Below are 19611 nucleotides of genomic sequence, written 5' to 3' on the forward strand. Positions count from 1 at the left end.
GGTCATGGATGCGAAGAAACATTTGGTAGAGGATATAAGGGATATGGTAGAAGTAAGAGCAGCTACTCTTTATCATATAGTTACTGTGCTTTATAAGTATAATTGTATGTAATCTCTGTAGAAGACCAGAAAGAGATCATCCATCCACCCAACCAACTGTTTACCTGTCCATTCATCCATCCATTCATCCATCCATCCATCCATCCATCCATCCATCCATCCATCCATTTATTCACCTAATGCTGTATTATAGAGACATGCATACCAGGCACAGTTCTAGTAATGTCCTTGTAATATTGCCTCCCCTGCTATCATGAGACTAAGGCCAGATCAAACAACAAACAGTAAACTGATTTTTAAAACCAATAGCAAATATAAATGCTTTGAAGAAGGTATAGCAGGGTAAGGCCAGGGGTAGGTGTGACAAGGAAGTGCTACTGGAGATAGGGTGACGAAAGAAGAAAACCTCTCTGAGCAGCTGACATTTGAGCCAAGACGTGGACGAAGCAAAGCGTGAGCCCCTCGGCTCTTTGAGGGGAGAACGTCCAGGAGGACACAGGACACGAGGAGGACATGGTGAGGGAGGGGGACGGTGGTTAGAAGCAAGTTTTGAAGATAGCTGCAGGCCAGGTCATACACTGTCTCAGGTGCCATGGTAAATCTTAACAGACAAGGAAACTGACTCCTCGAGCTGGAAGGGGCCGCGGATCTCCTGAGTCCTTACTGAGCTGTGGTGGGGGTCACTGAGCCTGGAGTGGGGCCAGACTCTCTATTTCCAACAAGCTCCCAAGAGGTGCTTCTGCTTCTGGTCTACGGGCCACATTAGAGTTAACGAAACGACAGTGAGGCTGAGAATTCGAGCAACAGGCCTGATGTCATGTCACACAGCTGGTAAGTCAGAGGCAAGATGTGAATCCCAGGTGCGTGATTCCAGAGTCCCTGCTGCCCATCAGTCACCTGCCAGATAACTTTTCTTCCTGATTCACCTGTAACTGCGGAGGCATGAGAAACTGAAAGGATCTGCCCAAGAAAGAACCTCCGTGCACTCTGCTATAGAAGAGTTGTTTATCACTTATTTTGAAGGAGAAATAACGAGGGAACTGAATAGCTTGGTACTTATTAATACTTTTGTACTCTCACTTGTGAAATATTTCAAAGATGTGAGATATCCCTGGCATCTTAGAAACAAATGATATGGTTGGTAGCCATCTTAATGTAATATATATGATATAAATTAAAAAAAAACAACACTAAAATACCAATGGGCCTTGAAGTCTAATGCATTATAATTGCGGTATCTGGCCCGAGGAAGCCATTTGTTGCCCGGGCCCTGCAGTCACACCCCACCGGGTCCGACCTCCCCAGATGCTCCTGCTCTGGCCCACTGGCACGTTTGCATTTGGTTGTCTTCGCTGCACAGGGGATGCCTGGTGCTCCTACGGGCTGCTGGGCTCCGGGGTGGCAGGGATATTTGAAGCAGGTTACATACTCAAATCAATCAGGCTTCAGTAAAAAACAAAACAAAAAAAGGTGGGGTGTGTGGAGTTTGAGTATTTAGCCCTGAGCTTCCGTCTGTGAAAACCACCATAGCTTTCAGTATCAAAGGATGTTAAAAGGAAAGGATGGCTTCTTGCTTCCTCTGGTCACTGGATATTCACAGGACGATGGTTTCTTGCTTCCTCTGGTCACTTGATATTCACAGGGTCTTGTGCACCTGGGGGTGGGGGAGGAAGCGGGTGAAGTGGGAGATGTTCTGTGTGTGTGCCCGTTGCCTTGATGAATGACGTGGTTCGGTTCGGTTTGTTCCCTCCCCTTCTGTTAATTCTCTGTGTTCTTTTTCCTTTGTGCTGCACGATTAGGACCTTGCAGTGGGACACAGACCCCTCAGTGCTGCAGCTGCAGTCAGACTCAGAACTTGGGTATATGTCTGCTCTTTTGTTCCTCCTTTTATTCTTTCTTTGCTACCATTGTGCTGAAATGCTGGGGCTGTTGCTGCTCTTGTTTTCCCCCCTTCAGTTGGACTTAGATCGCGAAGTTTATTTCCTTCTGTTAGTTTGCCTTATAAAGTTAAGCTTTGAAGAAAGTCTCTCTTTGTAGGGAAACACAACAAAAAGATGGCTTTTGGTCTCCCCCTTTTAATTCCTATTATTGCAAAAACTACATGTTCTTCCCTCTAAAAAAATACAAACACACACCCACACCTCTACTGCCAGGAGGGACACAAGTTCAGCAATGGGAAATACGTCTGAGGTTATGCTAACCATCTTCCCTGTGCACGCTACCAAGTTGCCTTAGGTTAATTCCTGTCTAAAATCAGTACTAAACTGTTGTGTCTTGTTTATTTCTTTCCCTCTTTACTTTTTTGGACACTTACAATAAGGATTTAATTTTAATTGAGTTCTAATATAGAAAGGGTCCTATTAAAGAAAAAGCTAATTTGTCAAGTTCCTCAATATTAGGGAACCTTAAATATTTGATGATGGGTAATGTCCCCTACATCCTAAAGATTTTTTTTTCAGATGGAAATGTATTGTCAAGGGTTAAAAGATAGCTTCAGAATCGAAAATGTGGTACAGAATCGAAATGTATGTACAATAGGATGATATTTAGCTACAAAAAAATGAAATTTTGCCATTTGCAACAACATGAATGAACCTTGAGGACATTGTGCTAAATGAAATAAGTTGTACAGAAAAAGATAAATACCATATGATTTTATTTATATGTGGAATCTAAAAAACAAACAAAAAAATACCTAAGAAATCCCCCAAGACCAAAAAATAAACACAAAGCTCATGGATATAAAGAACAGATTGATAATTACCTCAGGGGAAAGGTTGGGGGGTTGGCAATGGGTGAAGGGAGTCAAAAGGTACAAATCTCCACTTATAAAATGTGTAAGTCAAGAGGATGACGTCCACAGCATGGCTGTGGTTAATGATACTGGTTGCATATTTAAAAGTTGCAAGGAGAGTGGATATTGAAAGCTCTATCACAAGAAAAATCGTGACTATTTGTAATAATGGATATTAACTGGATTTATTGTGGTTATCATTTTTGCAATATATACAAATATTGAATCATTACTATGGACACCTGAGGCTAATGTAATGTTATTTCAGTTAAAGCTCAATAAGAAAATTGCAGGTATATCCTACAAAGTTGATTAATTTCTCTGATAAGATTAGAGTTAGTTATGATCGCACATGAGATATTTCCAGTAGGACGCTTGTACCAGCCGGTGCTCAAGAGCAGAAGAGCCGAGCATGTGCTTCTCTTCCTCACTTTGCAGTCAGTGAAATTAGCTTGAAATCTGCCATGGTGGAGTATTTACACCACAAAAATGGGCACATGCCACAAACCAGGGCTTTCTCCCTTTCCCCCAAGCCAGTTATTAAACATTACCAACATGCCACTGGGTTACTGCATTATGTGAACAGCAAATCTTATTACAGTATTTTATAAAATTACTACATTTTTTTTCTAAATATAATTCAATGAATTTCAAAGTAGATATTTATTTGCTTATTGTTTATTTTTAATTGCTGAGGTTTCTGGGCACATATCTCTGGGTTCCTGTCAATGTAAGTGCCTACTGTAGGTATACGACGAGGTTGAAGGGCTGTTCGTATGTTAGGGCCAAAGCTGTCTGCCCATGACAATTTGTATATACAAAAGTTGTTGGCAGACTCAGAAAAATGCTAAACCAAGGGGATATCTTAATACAGTAACTGATACTTTACTTTTTAAAAACATCACTAACTTGTTGGTTATTTAGTTCTATAGTTCATTGTATATTATATTTTAATTTGTATTATTTAAGTAGTCAGGAAAGATGGCTTAAATCTAGCAGAGAAACAATGAGTGTGCAGGATGCCACAGTCAGGGGACTTCAGAGTACAGATCTTCAATGCATTACTGTGCTTGAAAAAACGAGGGTGGACCTTTGCAGAGATTCTACCTTGTGCACTTACATTCACAGATTTTCAGACAGATGGTTGCATTGCTGTATTAAACTTGCTGATCTGGAACAGTTAGGAGTTTTCCCAAGCAAAAACTCAGTAGACTCTGCCAATGAAAATTTGTGACTCATTTCTGTGGAGATGGCGCATCAGGGGCCCCTATCTTGCCTGCCACATTTTACTTCAGCGGGAACCCAGTGAGTTAGAGCAAGACAAAATCTGAGACATTCTGTTCACTAAGGGAAGCCTGTCTTAGAGAGTTCAGAAGGAACATTCAGAGAATATTTGAAAGAGTAGATTGTTTTAGCCATGTTACAGTTTCAAAGACTGATTTAATCAAAATTCTCCCTTTTTTATAGTCCTTATGTGCAAACACTCTTGCAGTCATACATAATCTTATGAAATATATCTCAGGCAACACAATTTTTCTAGAGACAACTCTGTTCCCTCTTCTTGATCCTTGCCACGGAATGGACCGTAAACTTAAATATAGCTTGCTCTATCACTTGATATATTTTTTTTAAAGATAGCTTTTTTGCAGTATAATGGACTTAAGAAACTGTACACATTGAAAGTATTCAAATAAATACGTTTAATATGTACACACAACCGTGAAACCATCACTGCCATCGAGATAATGAACACATCCATCATCCCCCCAGAGTTGCCTGTGCCCCTTTGTCATCCTCACTCCTACTCTCCCCACCCCCTCAAACACTTGGTGCTTTCTGTGGTCACTATACATTAGTTTACATATCTAGGAAGTCATAGAAGTGAAATCACGCAATAGGTGCTCTTTGACTTCTTTCACTTGGAATAATTATTTTGAGATTCACTCTGTATCAACAGGTCATTTTTTTTTTTATTACTGAGTGATATTTCCTGGTATGGAGATACCACAGTTTGTTTAGCCAATCATTTTTGATGTACATTTGGGTTGTTTCCAGTTTTTGCCTATTAAAAATAAAACTTAATTCTTTTGATGGACATATGCTTTCCTTTGGGGGGGGGGGAGAATATCACCAAATAGAATGGCTGAATTTTATCGCAGATGTACATGTAACTTAAGATGCTGTCAACCTGTTTTCACCACCATCCAGTCTCACCAACAGTGTATGAGAGCTTCCGTTCTCCACATTCTTGACAATACTTATTTTGGACCTAAAAATATTTTTTAAACCGCTATTAAAAGAGTGTAGTTGTGTGTCATTATAGTTTTGATTTACATTTACCTGGTGACTACTGTTGAATATTTAGTTATGTGTGCATTTCCCATTTGCATATTTTCTCTGATGAAATGTCTACTTAAATCTTTTGTCTTTATTAAGTTTTTGAATTGAATTGTTCTCTCATTAGTACTGGAGTTTTGTGGTATTCAACTCTTTGATATACTATTTGTAAATATTTTCCCCCAGTCTGTGACTTATCTTCTTCAGTCTTTTAAGTCTTTAAGACACTGTTTAATTTTGACAAATTCCAATTTACAAATTTGTTCTTTTATGAATCAAGGTTTTGTTGACATCGTTTCAATGTTCAGTGATTCTTTAAATATTTGGTAGGATACAATTCACCTGTGAAACCAATTGGGTTCAGAATTTTATTGTGAAGAAGGTTTAAAAATACAAATTTAGTAACTGTAATAGCAATAGAGCTTTTATGGTTATCTTTATTTTCTGAGTGAGCTTTGGTATTTATGTCATTCACTTCCATTTTTTTCTTCATTTGCAAATTTATTGGCCTATAATTGTGGATGTGATCCCTTATCATCTTTAAATGTCTATATAATCTTTAGATATAATTACCTCTCTCATTCCTGATATCGGTAAATTTTTCCAGTCTTTTTCTCCTAATAAGAATGGCTAGAGGTTTATCAATATTATTACTCTTCTCAAAGAACCAGTATTTGGTTTTACTGATTTTTTTTTGTTCTTGTTTTTGTTCTCTGCCCTCAAGAATCTTGTGAAAAAAATTATGGGATGTTTTCTGTTCTACACTAGCAACTGGATTAAAAAATATATTCCTATTTTTATTCCACTTTAGAAAAATGAGTATAGCTGGTTGGTAAGGATGTGTGCTTATACTTTGATACTCAGTGTCTTGAAAAATTCCATAATTTTATAGCTTTATATTAAAACTTCTATAGAAGGTTGTTCATAAATGTCAAGTCAATAAAAGACCTTTCCTATAACATTTTTATATGATCATTATTGTTGTATGTAATATTGGAGAAAACACACTTTCATACCTTCTGTTCTAATTATTCTGAACTTTTCATTTCCTTTGAAAAGTGGGCACTTTCTAGCAGAACCTTCAGCCATGTTGTCAAGCTCTGTTATAACCAGGACTATTTTGATTCTTCTTCTCTCTTCCCGGAAATTTGCAAGACTTACTTATGTTATCATTTCAAAGCAAACCCTTTGGCTGTGCCTGTTGACTGAGCCAGACTTGACATTTGCTTCTGTTCAGGAAAAATACTTTAGCTGCCAAACTAATATCTCTGCACAGTAAGAAATAAATATCATGGAAGAGAAATAAACACTTTCTTAAGTGATTTTTTAAAATGTGAACATAGGGAATGGAAACTCATCCTTCTTGATGTAATCAGAAAGGTCAACCGTCAAGCTGCATCTCAGTCCTTGGAGGAAGAGACCCACCAAAGATAAAGGCTAAATCGAGGGTGGTGAGCACTCCAGCCTCACTTCTTCCGTGTGGGGTCCCATTCCCAACTCTAGAAATCAGTCCTTGAGATGTCACATCCTGACACCTAATTACACTAGTGTATAGTGTTTGGAAGATGAATTAACATTTTATCATTTTTGAAACCTCTTTCATAATACATGGGTTTCCATGCCCTTAGCTCCCTGTAGACTCTTTTTCTGTGGGTGCAGCATTATCTCATATGACTCTCAGTGGGTGGTTCCCAGAGCCACATTTTCTGTTTTGTCTTCTTTTCTAAGCTTCTTTCTCACGTCTCGTGCTTTGGAAAATTCTTTACCGCAGACTCATCCACTGAGGGGCTCATTTTTACCCCAGAGCAGATCTTTCTCAGGACTCCTCCGTGTCTTCCTGTGACACCATTTACTTTTCTTTTCATAAGGCATGCAGCCTTGAAATAATCTGCAATCTATTATTTTTCCATCACCTTCCATTACCAAATAAACTGCTAAGGTCTACCCTTAATTATTTCCCAGACTCATCAAAATACAACATTTCCTTTGTATTCCCAGTGACATCACCTTAAACCAAGTTTCCCCACTGGATAGACCAGGGGTCCCCAAACTACAGCCTGCAGGCTTGAGGCATTTATCCGGCCCCCGCTGCACTTCCAGAAGGGGCACCTCTTTCATTGCTGCTCAGTGAGAGGAGCATAGTTCCCATTGAAATACTGGTCAGTTTGTTGATTTAAATTTACTTATTCTTTATTTTAAATATTGTATTTGTTCTCATTTTGTTTTTTTACTTTAAAATAAGATATGTGCAGTGTGCATAGGGATTTGTTCATAGTTGTGTGTTTTTTTATAGTCTGGCCCTCCAATGGTCTGAGGGACAGTGAACTGGACCACTGTGTAAAAAGTTTGGGGACCCCTGGGATAGACCATTGGTCACACACCAGTAATCATTTCTCTGGCTGCCCCCTTTGAATTAATGCTCTGCCAGGATTCTCTATTTAGTGACTGGACTTGCCTACCCTTTGCTTGTACGTCCTTTCTCAGTTCCCCCTTTTCTCCACACTCAGCTACTGAGTCCCACACATAGCCTCGTCTTGCTCATTTGTCAAACAGGGAAGTTTTGACTTCATTCTTCATATAGTTGCTATACTAATATACTTTAACTGTCTCTTTAAAACTGTCAGTTTCTTAACTTAGTAACATTTAGTAATTCCTCAATACCCACAGCATAAAGTCTATATTCTTTAGCCTGAGATTTAAAGCTCTCTAGTCATCTGGCCTCAGTGTACCTCTCCAAATTCATCTCCCACTGCTCCTCAACTTAAAGCTTCTATTCTGAAAAACTGGTCTCTCAGGATAAAATATGAATTCAGTCTTCAGATTACAGAGCCTCTGCCCTAGAACACGCTTCTCATTTCTTTCCTCTTGACTTGGTCCTGCCTGACCTTCAAGACTCCCATCAGGCCTCTGTTCTCAGTGAAAGTTGCTTTATTTCCTCAAACACAATAATCTGCCCATTAGATTCTCCTGATCCACTTATTATGTGAATTCTCATGTTGTCTTTTATTATTTGCTTCCTTTCATTATTGCCTTTTTCTTTTAACTTAACTGATTGTAGAGAGACACAGAGAGGAAGGGGGAGAGAAGGGGAGGAGAGAGAGAAAGGGAGGGAGAATGAAGGAGGGAGGAAGAGGAGGAAGGATTCATTAGTTGTTCTAGTTAGTCATGCATTCATTTGTTGTTTCCTGTATGTGTCCTGACTGGTAGTCGAACCCTCAACCTTGTTGTTTCAGGATAACTCTCTGACTGAGCAAACCAGCCAGGGCCCTTATTTACCTTTTAATGTATATGTTTGATCTCCTCGTTCTCTCTATAGCATCTGACATAGTGCTGTGCTCTGAAAATTGTTTGTGGTCGCTGATAATGCTGTTGGCTAATATAATGCCTTTGCCAGTTGTCAAGGACCTGGTAGTACCCATATAATACTTTTGGACAAGGAATAAAATGGTACCATTATCACTCTCTCTGTCTTAAGTGTCTCTTCTTTGAGAAACCTCAGAAATTTGTAAGCAACAAGAGGGAAAAAATTTCTGGTTGTACCATTAACGTATCTTGGTGATGAAATACTCACATGCAAATAATCAGGAATAAAACCCAGTAGGATTGAGTCTGGGTTCATTGTAGACGTTCTTTCTTTCTTTCTTTCTTTCTTTATTTATTTTAATTTCTTTTACAGAGACAGAGTTAGAGAGAGGGATAGATAGGGACAGACAGACAGGAACGAAGAGAGAGATGAGAAGCATCAATCATCAGTTTTTCGTTGCGACACCTTAGTTGTTCATTGATTGCTTTCTCATATGTGCCTTGACCGTGGGTCTTCAGCAGACCGAGTAACCCCTTGCTGGAGCCAATGACCTTGGGTCCAAGCTGGTGAGTTTTGTTTAAACCAAATGAGCCCACGCTCAAGCTGGCGACCTCGAGGTCTCGAACCTGGGTCTTCCACATCCCAGTCTGACGCTCTATCCACTGCGCCACCGCCTGGTCAGGCATGTAGACGTTCTTTTATTCCTCAGCTTTGATCTACTTTGGCATCTGTTTAAATAACTCTTTATCTCTGAGGACATCTTTTTCTGGTGTTATCTACTTGACTTCCAGGTCCCTTCCCTGCTCTGAAGGCTGCTCTTTATTACATTCGACCCCTTTTGATTTCTTGACTTCTGATCCAAGTTTATGAATCTGTACCTTATTTACCCATGCTCCTCTTCTGCCACCAGGTCTAACGAATATATTATCAACATTATGATTTTTAGTCATTAAACACACTGAGACTGCTATTTGAAGACCATTATTGAGAGTCTTTTGTGATTTATGATTTCTAATATTTTAAGAGTTTCTTAGATGCCTGGGTTTTATATTTAGCCTGGGTTATCTATGTCCTCACAGAGGTACTTGCATAGTGACACACACACACACACACACACACACACACACAATGGTGATGGAAGGAGACTTGACTTGGGGTGGTGAACACACAATACAATATATAAATAATGTATTTAAAAATTCTAATGTCAGGCTCAGTCTGTCTTGCAGCTTTACCTCCTGATATTGGCATGGGTCAGAAAATGAATCAACACTCTGACACACACCTATCTTGGAGGATTAGCTGATGGTATCTGTGAAATTCTCATGGCAGCCTTCTTGCTTAAAGTCTTAGCTGCCTGAAGCCAATTCTCTGATAATATTAGGTTTCTTTATGTGTTCAACAGAAGTAGTACAGCAGTAGTAAGACAGTTTTATTCACTTATCTCAAATATGAAATGTAGGAGCATCAAGTTTGCTTTATATAATTCACTGTGGTCTGAAATTAGAGCATCAAAATATGAGTTTTGCTGTATTAAGCTGATTCAAGAAGAGCTGGCTTGTGCCTGTGCAAGGGGTGGAAGACATGCTCAGGTTCCCTGAAAGCCTTCATGAGCCTTGGGGAGCTCTCAGGTGATCGGGTTCCCTGTGAATACACCCCCTCACAGTCCAGTTTAGTGACTGGCTGTGGACAGTGAGCACCAATAAGGATTAATATTCAAAATAAGCCTTTCTCAGCTCCCCTCCTCAAGCTTGCCACTGAATATTAAGAAAAATTAAGCATGGAGTAACTGAATATCCACATGCAAAAGAATGTCATTGGACCCCTACTTCACAGCAGATGCATAATTAACTCAAGACTAGATCAAAGACCTAAATATCAGAGCTAAAATTATAAAGCTCTTAGAAAACTATAAAACTCTTAGAGAAGACATAGGTATAACTTCATGGTCTTAGATTGGGCAATAGTTTCTCAACATGACACCAAAAGCACAAGCAGCCAATGGAAACAGAAATATCAACTCTTAAAATTTAAAACTTTAGTTCTTCAAAAGACACCATCAAGAAAGTGAAAAAGCAACCCACAGAACGAGAGGAACTATTTACAAGTCATGTATTGGATAAGGGTCCAGTATCTAAAATATATAAAGATCTTTTACAACTCAGCAATAAAAGAGACAACCCAATTTTAAAGTGGGCAAAGAATTGGAATAGGCATTTCTCTAAAGAAGGTAAACAAGTGGCCAATAAGCAAGTGAAAAGGTGTTAGACATCACTAAACACAGGAAAATGCAAATCAAAATCGCAGTGAGATACCACTTCACACTTGCTAGGCTGGCTAGACTAAAAAAGACAGGGAATAATAAGGATTAATTAGCAAAGATATGGAGAAATTAGAACCTAGCACATTGCCAGTGAGAGTGAAAGTTGCTACAGCCCCTTTGGAGAACAGCTTAGCATTTTCTCAAAAAGTTTGGAATAGAATTACCGTGTAAACCATCAGTGCCACTCTTACGTACATAGAAATTTCAAGAGAATTGAAACACCACACAAGATTTGTACACAAATGTTCATACCATTATTATTCGTAACAGACAAAAGAGGAAATAACACAGATGTCCACCAGATGATGAATGGTGGAAGAAAAGTTTGTGCGATTAGATAGTGGTGAGCTTACACAACTTTGTGAATTTACTCAAAACACAAAATTGTACGCTTTCAAAGAGGATTTTATAGTATGTAAATTTTATTTTAATAAAAAAAATGGGGGCAGCCTTGATTGTAAGTCTCTGATGGAGCTTTGCTTTCACTTGCCATTTATAACCTACCCCCCACCGCCCATATCCTTGTCACATCAAAATTCTTATCCCATTAACATTTTTTACTTTTATTCCTAAAGGCAAATAGATCATAGCTTCTTCGAAATCTAGTGGGATTTCTCTAGCACTCCACATGTAGGCACGAAAGAATGACCCTCTCCGTGTTCTCAGGTCACAGGTACAATGACTTCAGAAGCTGAATTTCTGTTGTTCATGGCTTTGAAAGGAAGGTCTTTTAAAAATGAGGTGGGGGGGAACCCTGGCTATCCCACTTTGAATTTTCTTCCATTTTGAAAAGGTAGAAAACCACCTATGGTGCATTATTAGAATTTCAATGAGAGTATATATTTATATATGTTTCTTATGCTGTTAAGGACAGAACCCTTACGTTTGGGAGTCAGTCCGCATAACCCTCACTTTCTTCATCTTTGGTAGACATCACAGGCCATGCTTACATCACACTTTGCACTTTCATCTTAGAAAGTGAAACTTTATCAGTATCTGGCCAAGCTATGCTAAACGTATCGTGGGTGGAGAGATAAAGACATCTCAAGTGAACCAGGAACCTAAAGTAGAATGGGGACAGTGATTCGTGCAAGGGAGTAAGCAGTCTTCCTGTGGTTCATAATATCCACCCAACGACAAGGAGACAGACTTGAGTAGATTGGACTCTGGTGATGGTGGACTGGCTTTACACTGTAAGCACTGGCGAATTCTCTCATTTTTCAGACAGCTTCAGTTTTTGTTCTTTATCAAGAAACGTTTCAACCTTGGGCAGTATGACTTTGCCCAGCCAGCCTGCTCGGCCAAGTGGATAGGACCAGGCGGAGAGAAAGCTTCCGGAGCTTTTATTGGGCAGTCCAACCTGAACTCTGGGGAGCTGTGGGCCTCGTGTCGCTTTAGGACACGCCAAGTCAACTTCTGAGATCGTGGTTCCTCAGAGACCCCTTGCCCAGGGGCTCTGGCATCCGCTGGGTGATTTTTTAAGCTTCAGATCTATGACAGACTCTGGTGCCTGTCCTTAATATTTGATACACGCAGTCTCCTTTGCCTGACACTCATCCTCTCACCCTCTCACTCATCTCTGTTCCTCTTTGCACCTGCTGGGGCCAGAGACATCTGCCCTACTCGACGGGACTAAAGCCTATCCTAGGATTTGGCTGCAGAGTGGGAGTTCTAAGTGAACCTTGTTAAACAACAAATATCTTTACATTCTAATATTTCTAAATCAATGATTTGCAGCCTACAGTGAGCATCATAATCACAGGGTGGGTGGGATGGGGTTAATTAAAACACAGACTGCTGGACTGTACCCCCAGAGTTTCTAGTTCAGTACGTTGTGAATTTGCATTCTAACATGTTTGAGATGGTGCAGCTGCCGTGGGTCGGGAACCACACTTTGGGAACCTCTTGACTAGGACTTCTCCTATTTGTTTTTTTCTATATTTGTTAAATATGACAATGAACCCAAATAAATGAGGTCTTATACTTAAGTGATTTTGAACCATTAAAAAAATTTTTTTTTTGCCCTGGCCGGTTGGCTCAGCGGTAGAGCGTTGGCCTAGCGTGCGGAGGACCCGGGTTCGTTTCCCGGCCAGGGCACACAGGAGAAGCGCCCATTTGCTTCTCCACCCCTCCCTCCTTCCTCTCTGTCTCTCTCTTCCCCTCCCGCAGCCAAGGCTCCATTGGAGCAAAGATGGCCCGGGCACTGGGGATGGCTCTGTGGCCTCTGCCTCAGGCGCTAGAGTGGCTCTGGTCGCAATATGGCGACGCCCAGGATGGGCAGAGCATCGCCCCCTGGGGGGCAGAGCACAGCCCCTGGTGGGCGTGCCGGGTGGATCCCGGTCGGGCGCATGCGGGAGTCTGTCTGACTGTCTCTCCCTGTTTCCAGCTTCAGAAAAATGAAGAAAAAAAATTTTTTTATTCATTTTAGAGAGGAGAGGGAGAGAGAGAGAGAGGAGAGACAGAGAGAGAGAAGGGTGGGAGGAGCTGGAAGCATCAACTCCCATATGTGCCTTGACCAGGCAAGCCCAGGGTTTTGAACCGGCGACCTCAGCATTTCCAGGTCAACACTTTATCCACTGCGCCACCACAGGTCAGGCTGAACCATTTTCTTACAGCTATTTAGAAACTTATATACATCTAACTTAGTATATTTAAATTTTATCAAAGGCTTTTATTTTCAAATAAATTACCAAAGTAAAAATACTCAGTATGATTTAATCATAATGCCATGTCCACCATTGCTTGGATAATTGAAGTCTTTATTTACATTTCCATATCATGCCTTCTGCCTTATCCTCCTCCAATTTTTCCTTTTTTCCCTTCCTTTTCAAATATTATTTAGTGCCTTCTGTGTACCTGACATTGAACAGGGCACAGAGATACATCAGTTAGAGATAAATAAGTAAGTTTACAGTCAAGTCAGACATGACAAGAGGTGAACATATTGACCTGTACAGGGATGGTGATGGAAGTTGTGTGTGCACAGCAGTGAGGGAGGACTCAGCAGGAGGGTGGCCGGATGGCAGGAAGGGTATCCCAGCGTCAGAGCTGAGGAGCCAACACAGAAGTCATAGCCCAATTAGAAGGAAAGGGAATTAGAGTAGCATTAATGTTACAGTGGTTTCTCCTCGCTCCTTTGCAAAGTAATTTAATTTGCACCCTTGAATAAAAAAAATTATGAACTAGTAAGACCTTGAACAAAAATAAGAAACACAGTGCTCAGTGTTTATACTTTTAAGGGAAATAACTACCATATAATTAATCTCTTAGACAATAATTTTGTCAGCTGACAAAATTGTGGAAATATTTTAGGGAAGTGGAAGAAGATCTCTCTCGCAGGGTTGTATGAATGGGTGGGTTCTGGGACAAGCAGACCCTTTTCCTCCTGAGACTGGTCCAGGGGAGACTCAGAAGTAGGACTCACTGGGAGAGAGCACAGCTTTGCCATGGAAGGGTGCCACCTTCTTGTCGGCCTTCCTGAACTGGCAAAGGCTGGGAACAACTGCGTGAAACTCACCTTGGGAGTATGATCCTTTCATTATGTCCTAATAATCTAGGCCTGGCGACTTCCCAAGAATCCTTTCTCATGCTTATAAAATGCACACATGTGATTGGACCTCTACTTTCTTCAATGGTATGACTGCTTCCATGAGTGGACGATCATAAGGCATTAGAAAAGAGCAGAGAACAAGGTCCCGCATAGCACAGTTTTTAAGAACACAGCCCTTGGACTTACTCTCGGACACAACCAAGGCCTAAGTTTGTCACTGTCTTTGCAATTTTGAGCAAATTACGTAACATCACCAAGCCTGTTTTCTCATCTGTAAAATTGGAATATGATGTTAAGTTATAATAAGAATAAAACTAGATAACACATGAAAAGTGTTGACACAGTTACTAAAACAATGGCAAAATAGCCACAAAGAATAAAAGCATTTGATATAAAAAGCATTTAATCATTCTGGAGATTACATGGAAAGATACAGTAATCTATCAGTAACCTGTGTTACATAAGGAGTTGCACTAAAGTTATAAATCAGTTGAGACAGAATCATCCTCAAGCAAGAAGAACCATAAATTTATCAGTATCAGGTGATCATGTTAGGAGTATCACATGATCATGGCTCAACTTTTATTTATTTTTGATGGCCTGGGTTGAATTGGCACCCTAAACTCACAAACACAACAGTGAGGAACTGGTTGAAACTTTTCAATAATTACTGAGAAAAGAAAATATTTTGTTTAGTGGGATAAGATTACTTCCTCAAGCTAAGCTTGGAAAACTGAGTTTTGTGGTGATGATACTTTTAAAGAAAAAGCAAATAGACTCCCCCAAGTGGCCAAAACCTGTCAGTTTGCCTGTACAAAGAAATTAGGAGTGTGAGTCTTCGGTTTTACTGGCGGATTTATCTTAAATCTACTGGCTTAAAGAACCTTTGATTTAGAGCATTCATAAATCTACCTTCTCTGATTTTTGAAAATAAATTTAAGCATTGTTATAATAAGTAAAAAAAAGATAAGTTAAAAGGAGAAATGCTTGAGTCAGCAGGTGCTTACTGCGTACCAGGCACTAAGTTATGTGCTTTACAAGGATTGGCTTCATTCAGTGGTCACAACAACTCGGTGATATGTACCCACTTTACAGATAAGAAACATGAGGCTGAGCGGGCTTTGTCACTTGCCCAAAGCTTTCACAGGCCGTTTGGCTGGTGCGTGTCAAGCAGGGATTTGAAAGCAGTTTCTTAATGAGTTCATGACTTAACTCTACTGCCTCACCAGTTGGTTTCAGTTTGCTGTAGAGGATGATAAAATTACAGGTCAGCCTCCTGCCGTCCAGAGCCTGCTGCTGGTCACCCAGCAAGGTAGACCTGGAGTTTATGTCCCATTAGCAAGACACACTGGAATCCCTGCCTGGAGGAGTTGGTACCTCTTGGTGGGATTGTGGAGATCTCTGGGCTTCCCACAGATGCCCATTGAAGTCTGAGGTGTAGGGTGATCTCTCCATGCCAGGGGTGACCCCCATCTGAAGTGGTGGGGTGCATTACTGGTCCATGTTTCTTTTCTATCTTTTTGCTTATAGTGGAGAAAGGTGTTCCAGGCTGTTCAACACCAGGAAGGGCTTTGCCTCAAGTTGCCATGGGGTATCTATTCATACTTTCTTCTTCACATGCTTGAAGAAAGACCCCCTTCTAGTATGGAAAACATTCATCTCTGAGATCCGAGAAGCCTTTGAAATAATACTTGAATTTCTTATTTTGAAATTTTGAATGTTTTACCTTGTTTGGTACTTTTGTGTTTAGTGTATTTTATGTTTTCCCCTAATTCTGGGTGAAGAGGCTGCATGGCGGGGTGCAGGACCCAGCCTGTGGACACCCTGCGGTCCAGACTTCCGGGTGAAGGCGGCCATGCAGCCGGGCCTGCGTGGAGCTCGGGCTACGGGGTGCTTACTGGGACCGCAGGGCTGGCCAGCTGGGCTCGTTCTCCAAGCCAGCTGAAGCAGGTTGGCGTCTACTTTGTGTGCGCCTTACATCTTACCTCAGTGTTTTAGTAACTCGTAGAAAAGAAGAAATTTTTGTCTTCCAAGAATGCTTCGGAAATTGTGCATAGAAATTCCTGGCTGTGCTATGAATTTTTTTTCATTTTTCTATGATTACTACTAAAAAAAATAAATACAATGAGCCTGTGCCATCTAATAATAATTAAAAGCAGTAACGTGAGTAGAGTGTGCTTTTACTAACCCTGGAGAGCCAGAGAACGTGAGATGGTTGTTAAATGGTTCTTTCACCTTTCTCTCTTTTTTCTTCTCTCACATGTGTACTGTACACCTGTAAATTTTTAAGAGATATAATAGGATATGTTCGATATTAATACTAAATGTATGTACAAAATATACTGTTTCAGAACTGTTGTAAGATACATGTCTGTAAGTTTTGTATATTTGTATACATAATACCTACGTTATATGTTTGTGGTTCGTATACATTACCCATAACAGCCTTAATAATAAGTACTAGTAATATTTCCATTTTACAGATGAGGAAACTGAAATACAGGTTAGATAACTTGTCAAGACCACATATATGGAGATGAGAAGTGGTGAGGCTAGTGTTTCCATTCTTACCCACCAGACTGTGCCTCTCCATGATGGGACGCTCCCTGGGTGACTCAGGAGGCACTTCAGACTTCTGCAGTAACTCAGAAATCACCGAGAACCTTAGGCAGGAGTCTGGCTTAGTGGCAAAAGCACTAGACCAGGACTCAGGACAACAGTACTTCAGTTCCGGTTCTCACTTCCCTCATCTATAAGCTGTCGATGAGGGTGACATCTGCCCATATGCCTCACAAGGGGAAAGACGTCTGAAAACACTTCAAGTGTTACAGAAATATTCAGAAATGTGTTTTACATGGTCACAGTTCATTTGGGAAATCCAAGCAAAAATTATCAATGTTTGCCAATGCTTCTGCTCTGCTGTGCTACATCAGTGTGTCTTTAACAATTTCATATGCTCGTTTGTGTTGGTTACTTTTCTGGAGAAATGAGAGATGTTATACTCCCCCTTGGAATATCTTCTCATTGCTGGCATTCCATTCAGGAATCATATCTCTCTCTCTCTTTCTCTCCTTTTTTTTTTATTAAGTGAAAGGCAGAGAGACAGACTCCCTCATGTGCCCTGACCAGGAACCACCGGGCAAGCTCCCTACCAGGCAATGCTCTTACCCATGTGGGGCTGCTGCTCTGTTGGTCAGCAACCAAGCTATTTCAGTGCCTGAGGTTAGGCCATGGAGCCATCCTCAGCACCCAGGGCTAACTTGCTCAAAACATTTGAGCCATGGCTGTGGGAGGAGAGAGAGAGAGAGAGAGAAGGAGAGAGAGAGAGAAGAAGGTTGTGGAGGGGTGAAGGAGCAGATGTTCACTTCTCCTCTGTGCTCTGACCAGAAATTGAACCTGGGACTTCTACACTCTGGGCCAATGCTCTGCCACTGAACCAACCAGCCAGGGCCTACATCTCTCTCTTCTTCACACTTGAGGATACTTTTGTACCTTTTGATACTTTTGTCACCTAAGAGACTAGAATTTTATATTACAAATGAAAATTTCTTTTATGAACTTGAGTCAAGGAAAATCAGAGATGCTCAGAGTAGAAACCATCTTATCTGAGCTGGACTGAGACCTTGTTTACAGATAGAAAACCTTAGGGTCAGCATGAGGGAACTGGCTGACGTCACTCAGAAAATTAACGCCAAACTAGCCCAAGAACCCAAGAGCCCTGACTTGCAGACAGGGTCAGTTCTACTTGCTCTCCCTGACACTTGTACTGAAAGCTGGGGGCATTGGGGGTTTGCTTGACCCTTTGTTTTATTACTGATAGCTCTTTGGCATGAAATGTTTTCTCTCTCTAAGCATTTGTTCTCTGTTACTTACAGACGAAGACTACATAAACTGGGAGTGTCGAAGGTTACCCAAGTGGATTTCCTGCCCAGGGAGGTAGTGTCCTACTCCAAGGAGACCCAGACTCCTCTGGCTACACATCAGTCCGAAGGTGAACTATGTCTTTTGTTTACTTTCCCTATTATCCTCAGGGAAATTGTCAGAGAGTCACATCCTTTTGTTGAATTCATATTTTACTATAAGAGTTCTTCCCAGAACACAAACATAATGACACAGCGAGGGTTTAAGTCTTCTCTGTCTCTGATTTGGAAAGCTCTGAGGAAGGAATCCAGTGGTACTCCTCCAAAGGACCTGTGAACTTGACTCTGGATTATTTAGTGAGGTCACACGTTGTCAAAACTTTGGATGGGAGAAATCATCATAAGGTGATGTAATAGATATTTTTTTGAATTTTTTAAAATTAGGATTCATCATTTGTAGGAGTCAGCAAACTACAGCCTACTACCTGTTGCTCAAAATAGTGTTCTGGAATGCACACACACCCAGGTATATTTGTTTACATAGTTGCTTTCTGGGTACAATGGTAAGGTTGAGAATTTGTGACAGAGAATTTATGGCTCACGTAGTCCAAAATCTTTACTATAATCTGGCACTTTACAGAATAGCTTTTCTGACCTCTGATTTTCTTTGCCAATTCAGGTGACAGCATGCTAGCGTGTCTTGCAATAATTTAAAAGCCTTGCAATGCAAGCTCAGCAAAGGTGAATGGGAATTGACTCAGGCCTCCTTTTTACATACCAAAAAAAAACACCTCAAGTGGAAAATTTGTATTAAAATCTCAATGGGTCAAAAACAACAGCAAAAACAAACAAACAAAACCCAACAAAAACCCCCACAAAAAAACAAAATAACAAACAAAAACCCCATAAAAAACACTAATAAGAGATGTTGAAGCTGATAAATCAAAATACTTCCTGGAAGTCAAAAATTATACCAAAGCAGAAGTGGGACTAGTGTATACTTAAAATAGGATAAGTAAAGATTGCCTTGCTCGAGAATAGCATTATTGTTATAACTAAGCATGTTCTTTATTTACTTTATGTTTTTTATTGCTTGGTGTGGCAATGAGGATGTCCGAGTTCTGGTTTTACTGTTTTATGTCATGAATACTGTACAAAAGCCATAACCTGAAGTGATTCATATTCCCTGCTTGGTTTACAGCACAGATACAAATCAGTGCAGTTTGGTTTGTGCAAGCTACTTTGTTCGTTTCAAATGTTGGTTTTAGACATATAATGTCAAAAGCAAAATGAAATCTGATTTCTTGAGAACCAACCCTGGGTAACGCTGGCTGGCGTGAGGATGGTTCCTTGGTGGCAAGGCCTCGCCATTTTTCAAATCGG

The 19611-nt window shown here is 40.5% G+C and overlaps 1 protein-coding gene across 9 annotated transcripts in view; it reads left to right on the forward strand.

Annotated features, from left to right (window-relative positions):
- Positions 1–19611, forward strand: part of DYNC1I1 (dynein cytoplasmic 1 intermediate chain 1) — a 343873-nt gene that overhangs the window by 75856 nt on the left and 248406 nt on the right. For 5 of the 9 annotated variants that reach the window (XM_066238414.1, XM_066238415.1, XM_066238408.1 and 2 more), the window contains 2 exons: positions 1860–1919; positions 18244–18359. In XM_066238414.1, coding sequence (XP_066094511.1) covers positions 1860–1919; positions 18244–18359 — 176 coding nt within the window. The remainder of the gene's footprint in view (positions 1–1859; positions 1920–18243; positions 18360–19611) is intronic. The other 4 variants (XM_066238409.1, XM_066238410.1, XM_066238412.1 and 1 more) reach the window with 1 other exon arrangement.

Source organism: Saccopteryx bilineata, chromosome 7 (genome assembly GCF_036850765.1).
Source record: "Saccopteryx bilineata isolate mSacBil1 chromosome 7, mSacBil1_pri_phased_curated, whole genome shotgun sequence".
NCBI classification, from domain to species: Eukaryota; Metazoa; Chordata; class Mammalia; order Chiroptera; family Emballonuridae; genus Saccopteryx; species Saccopteryx bilineata.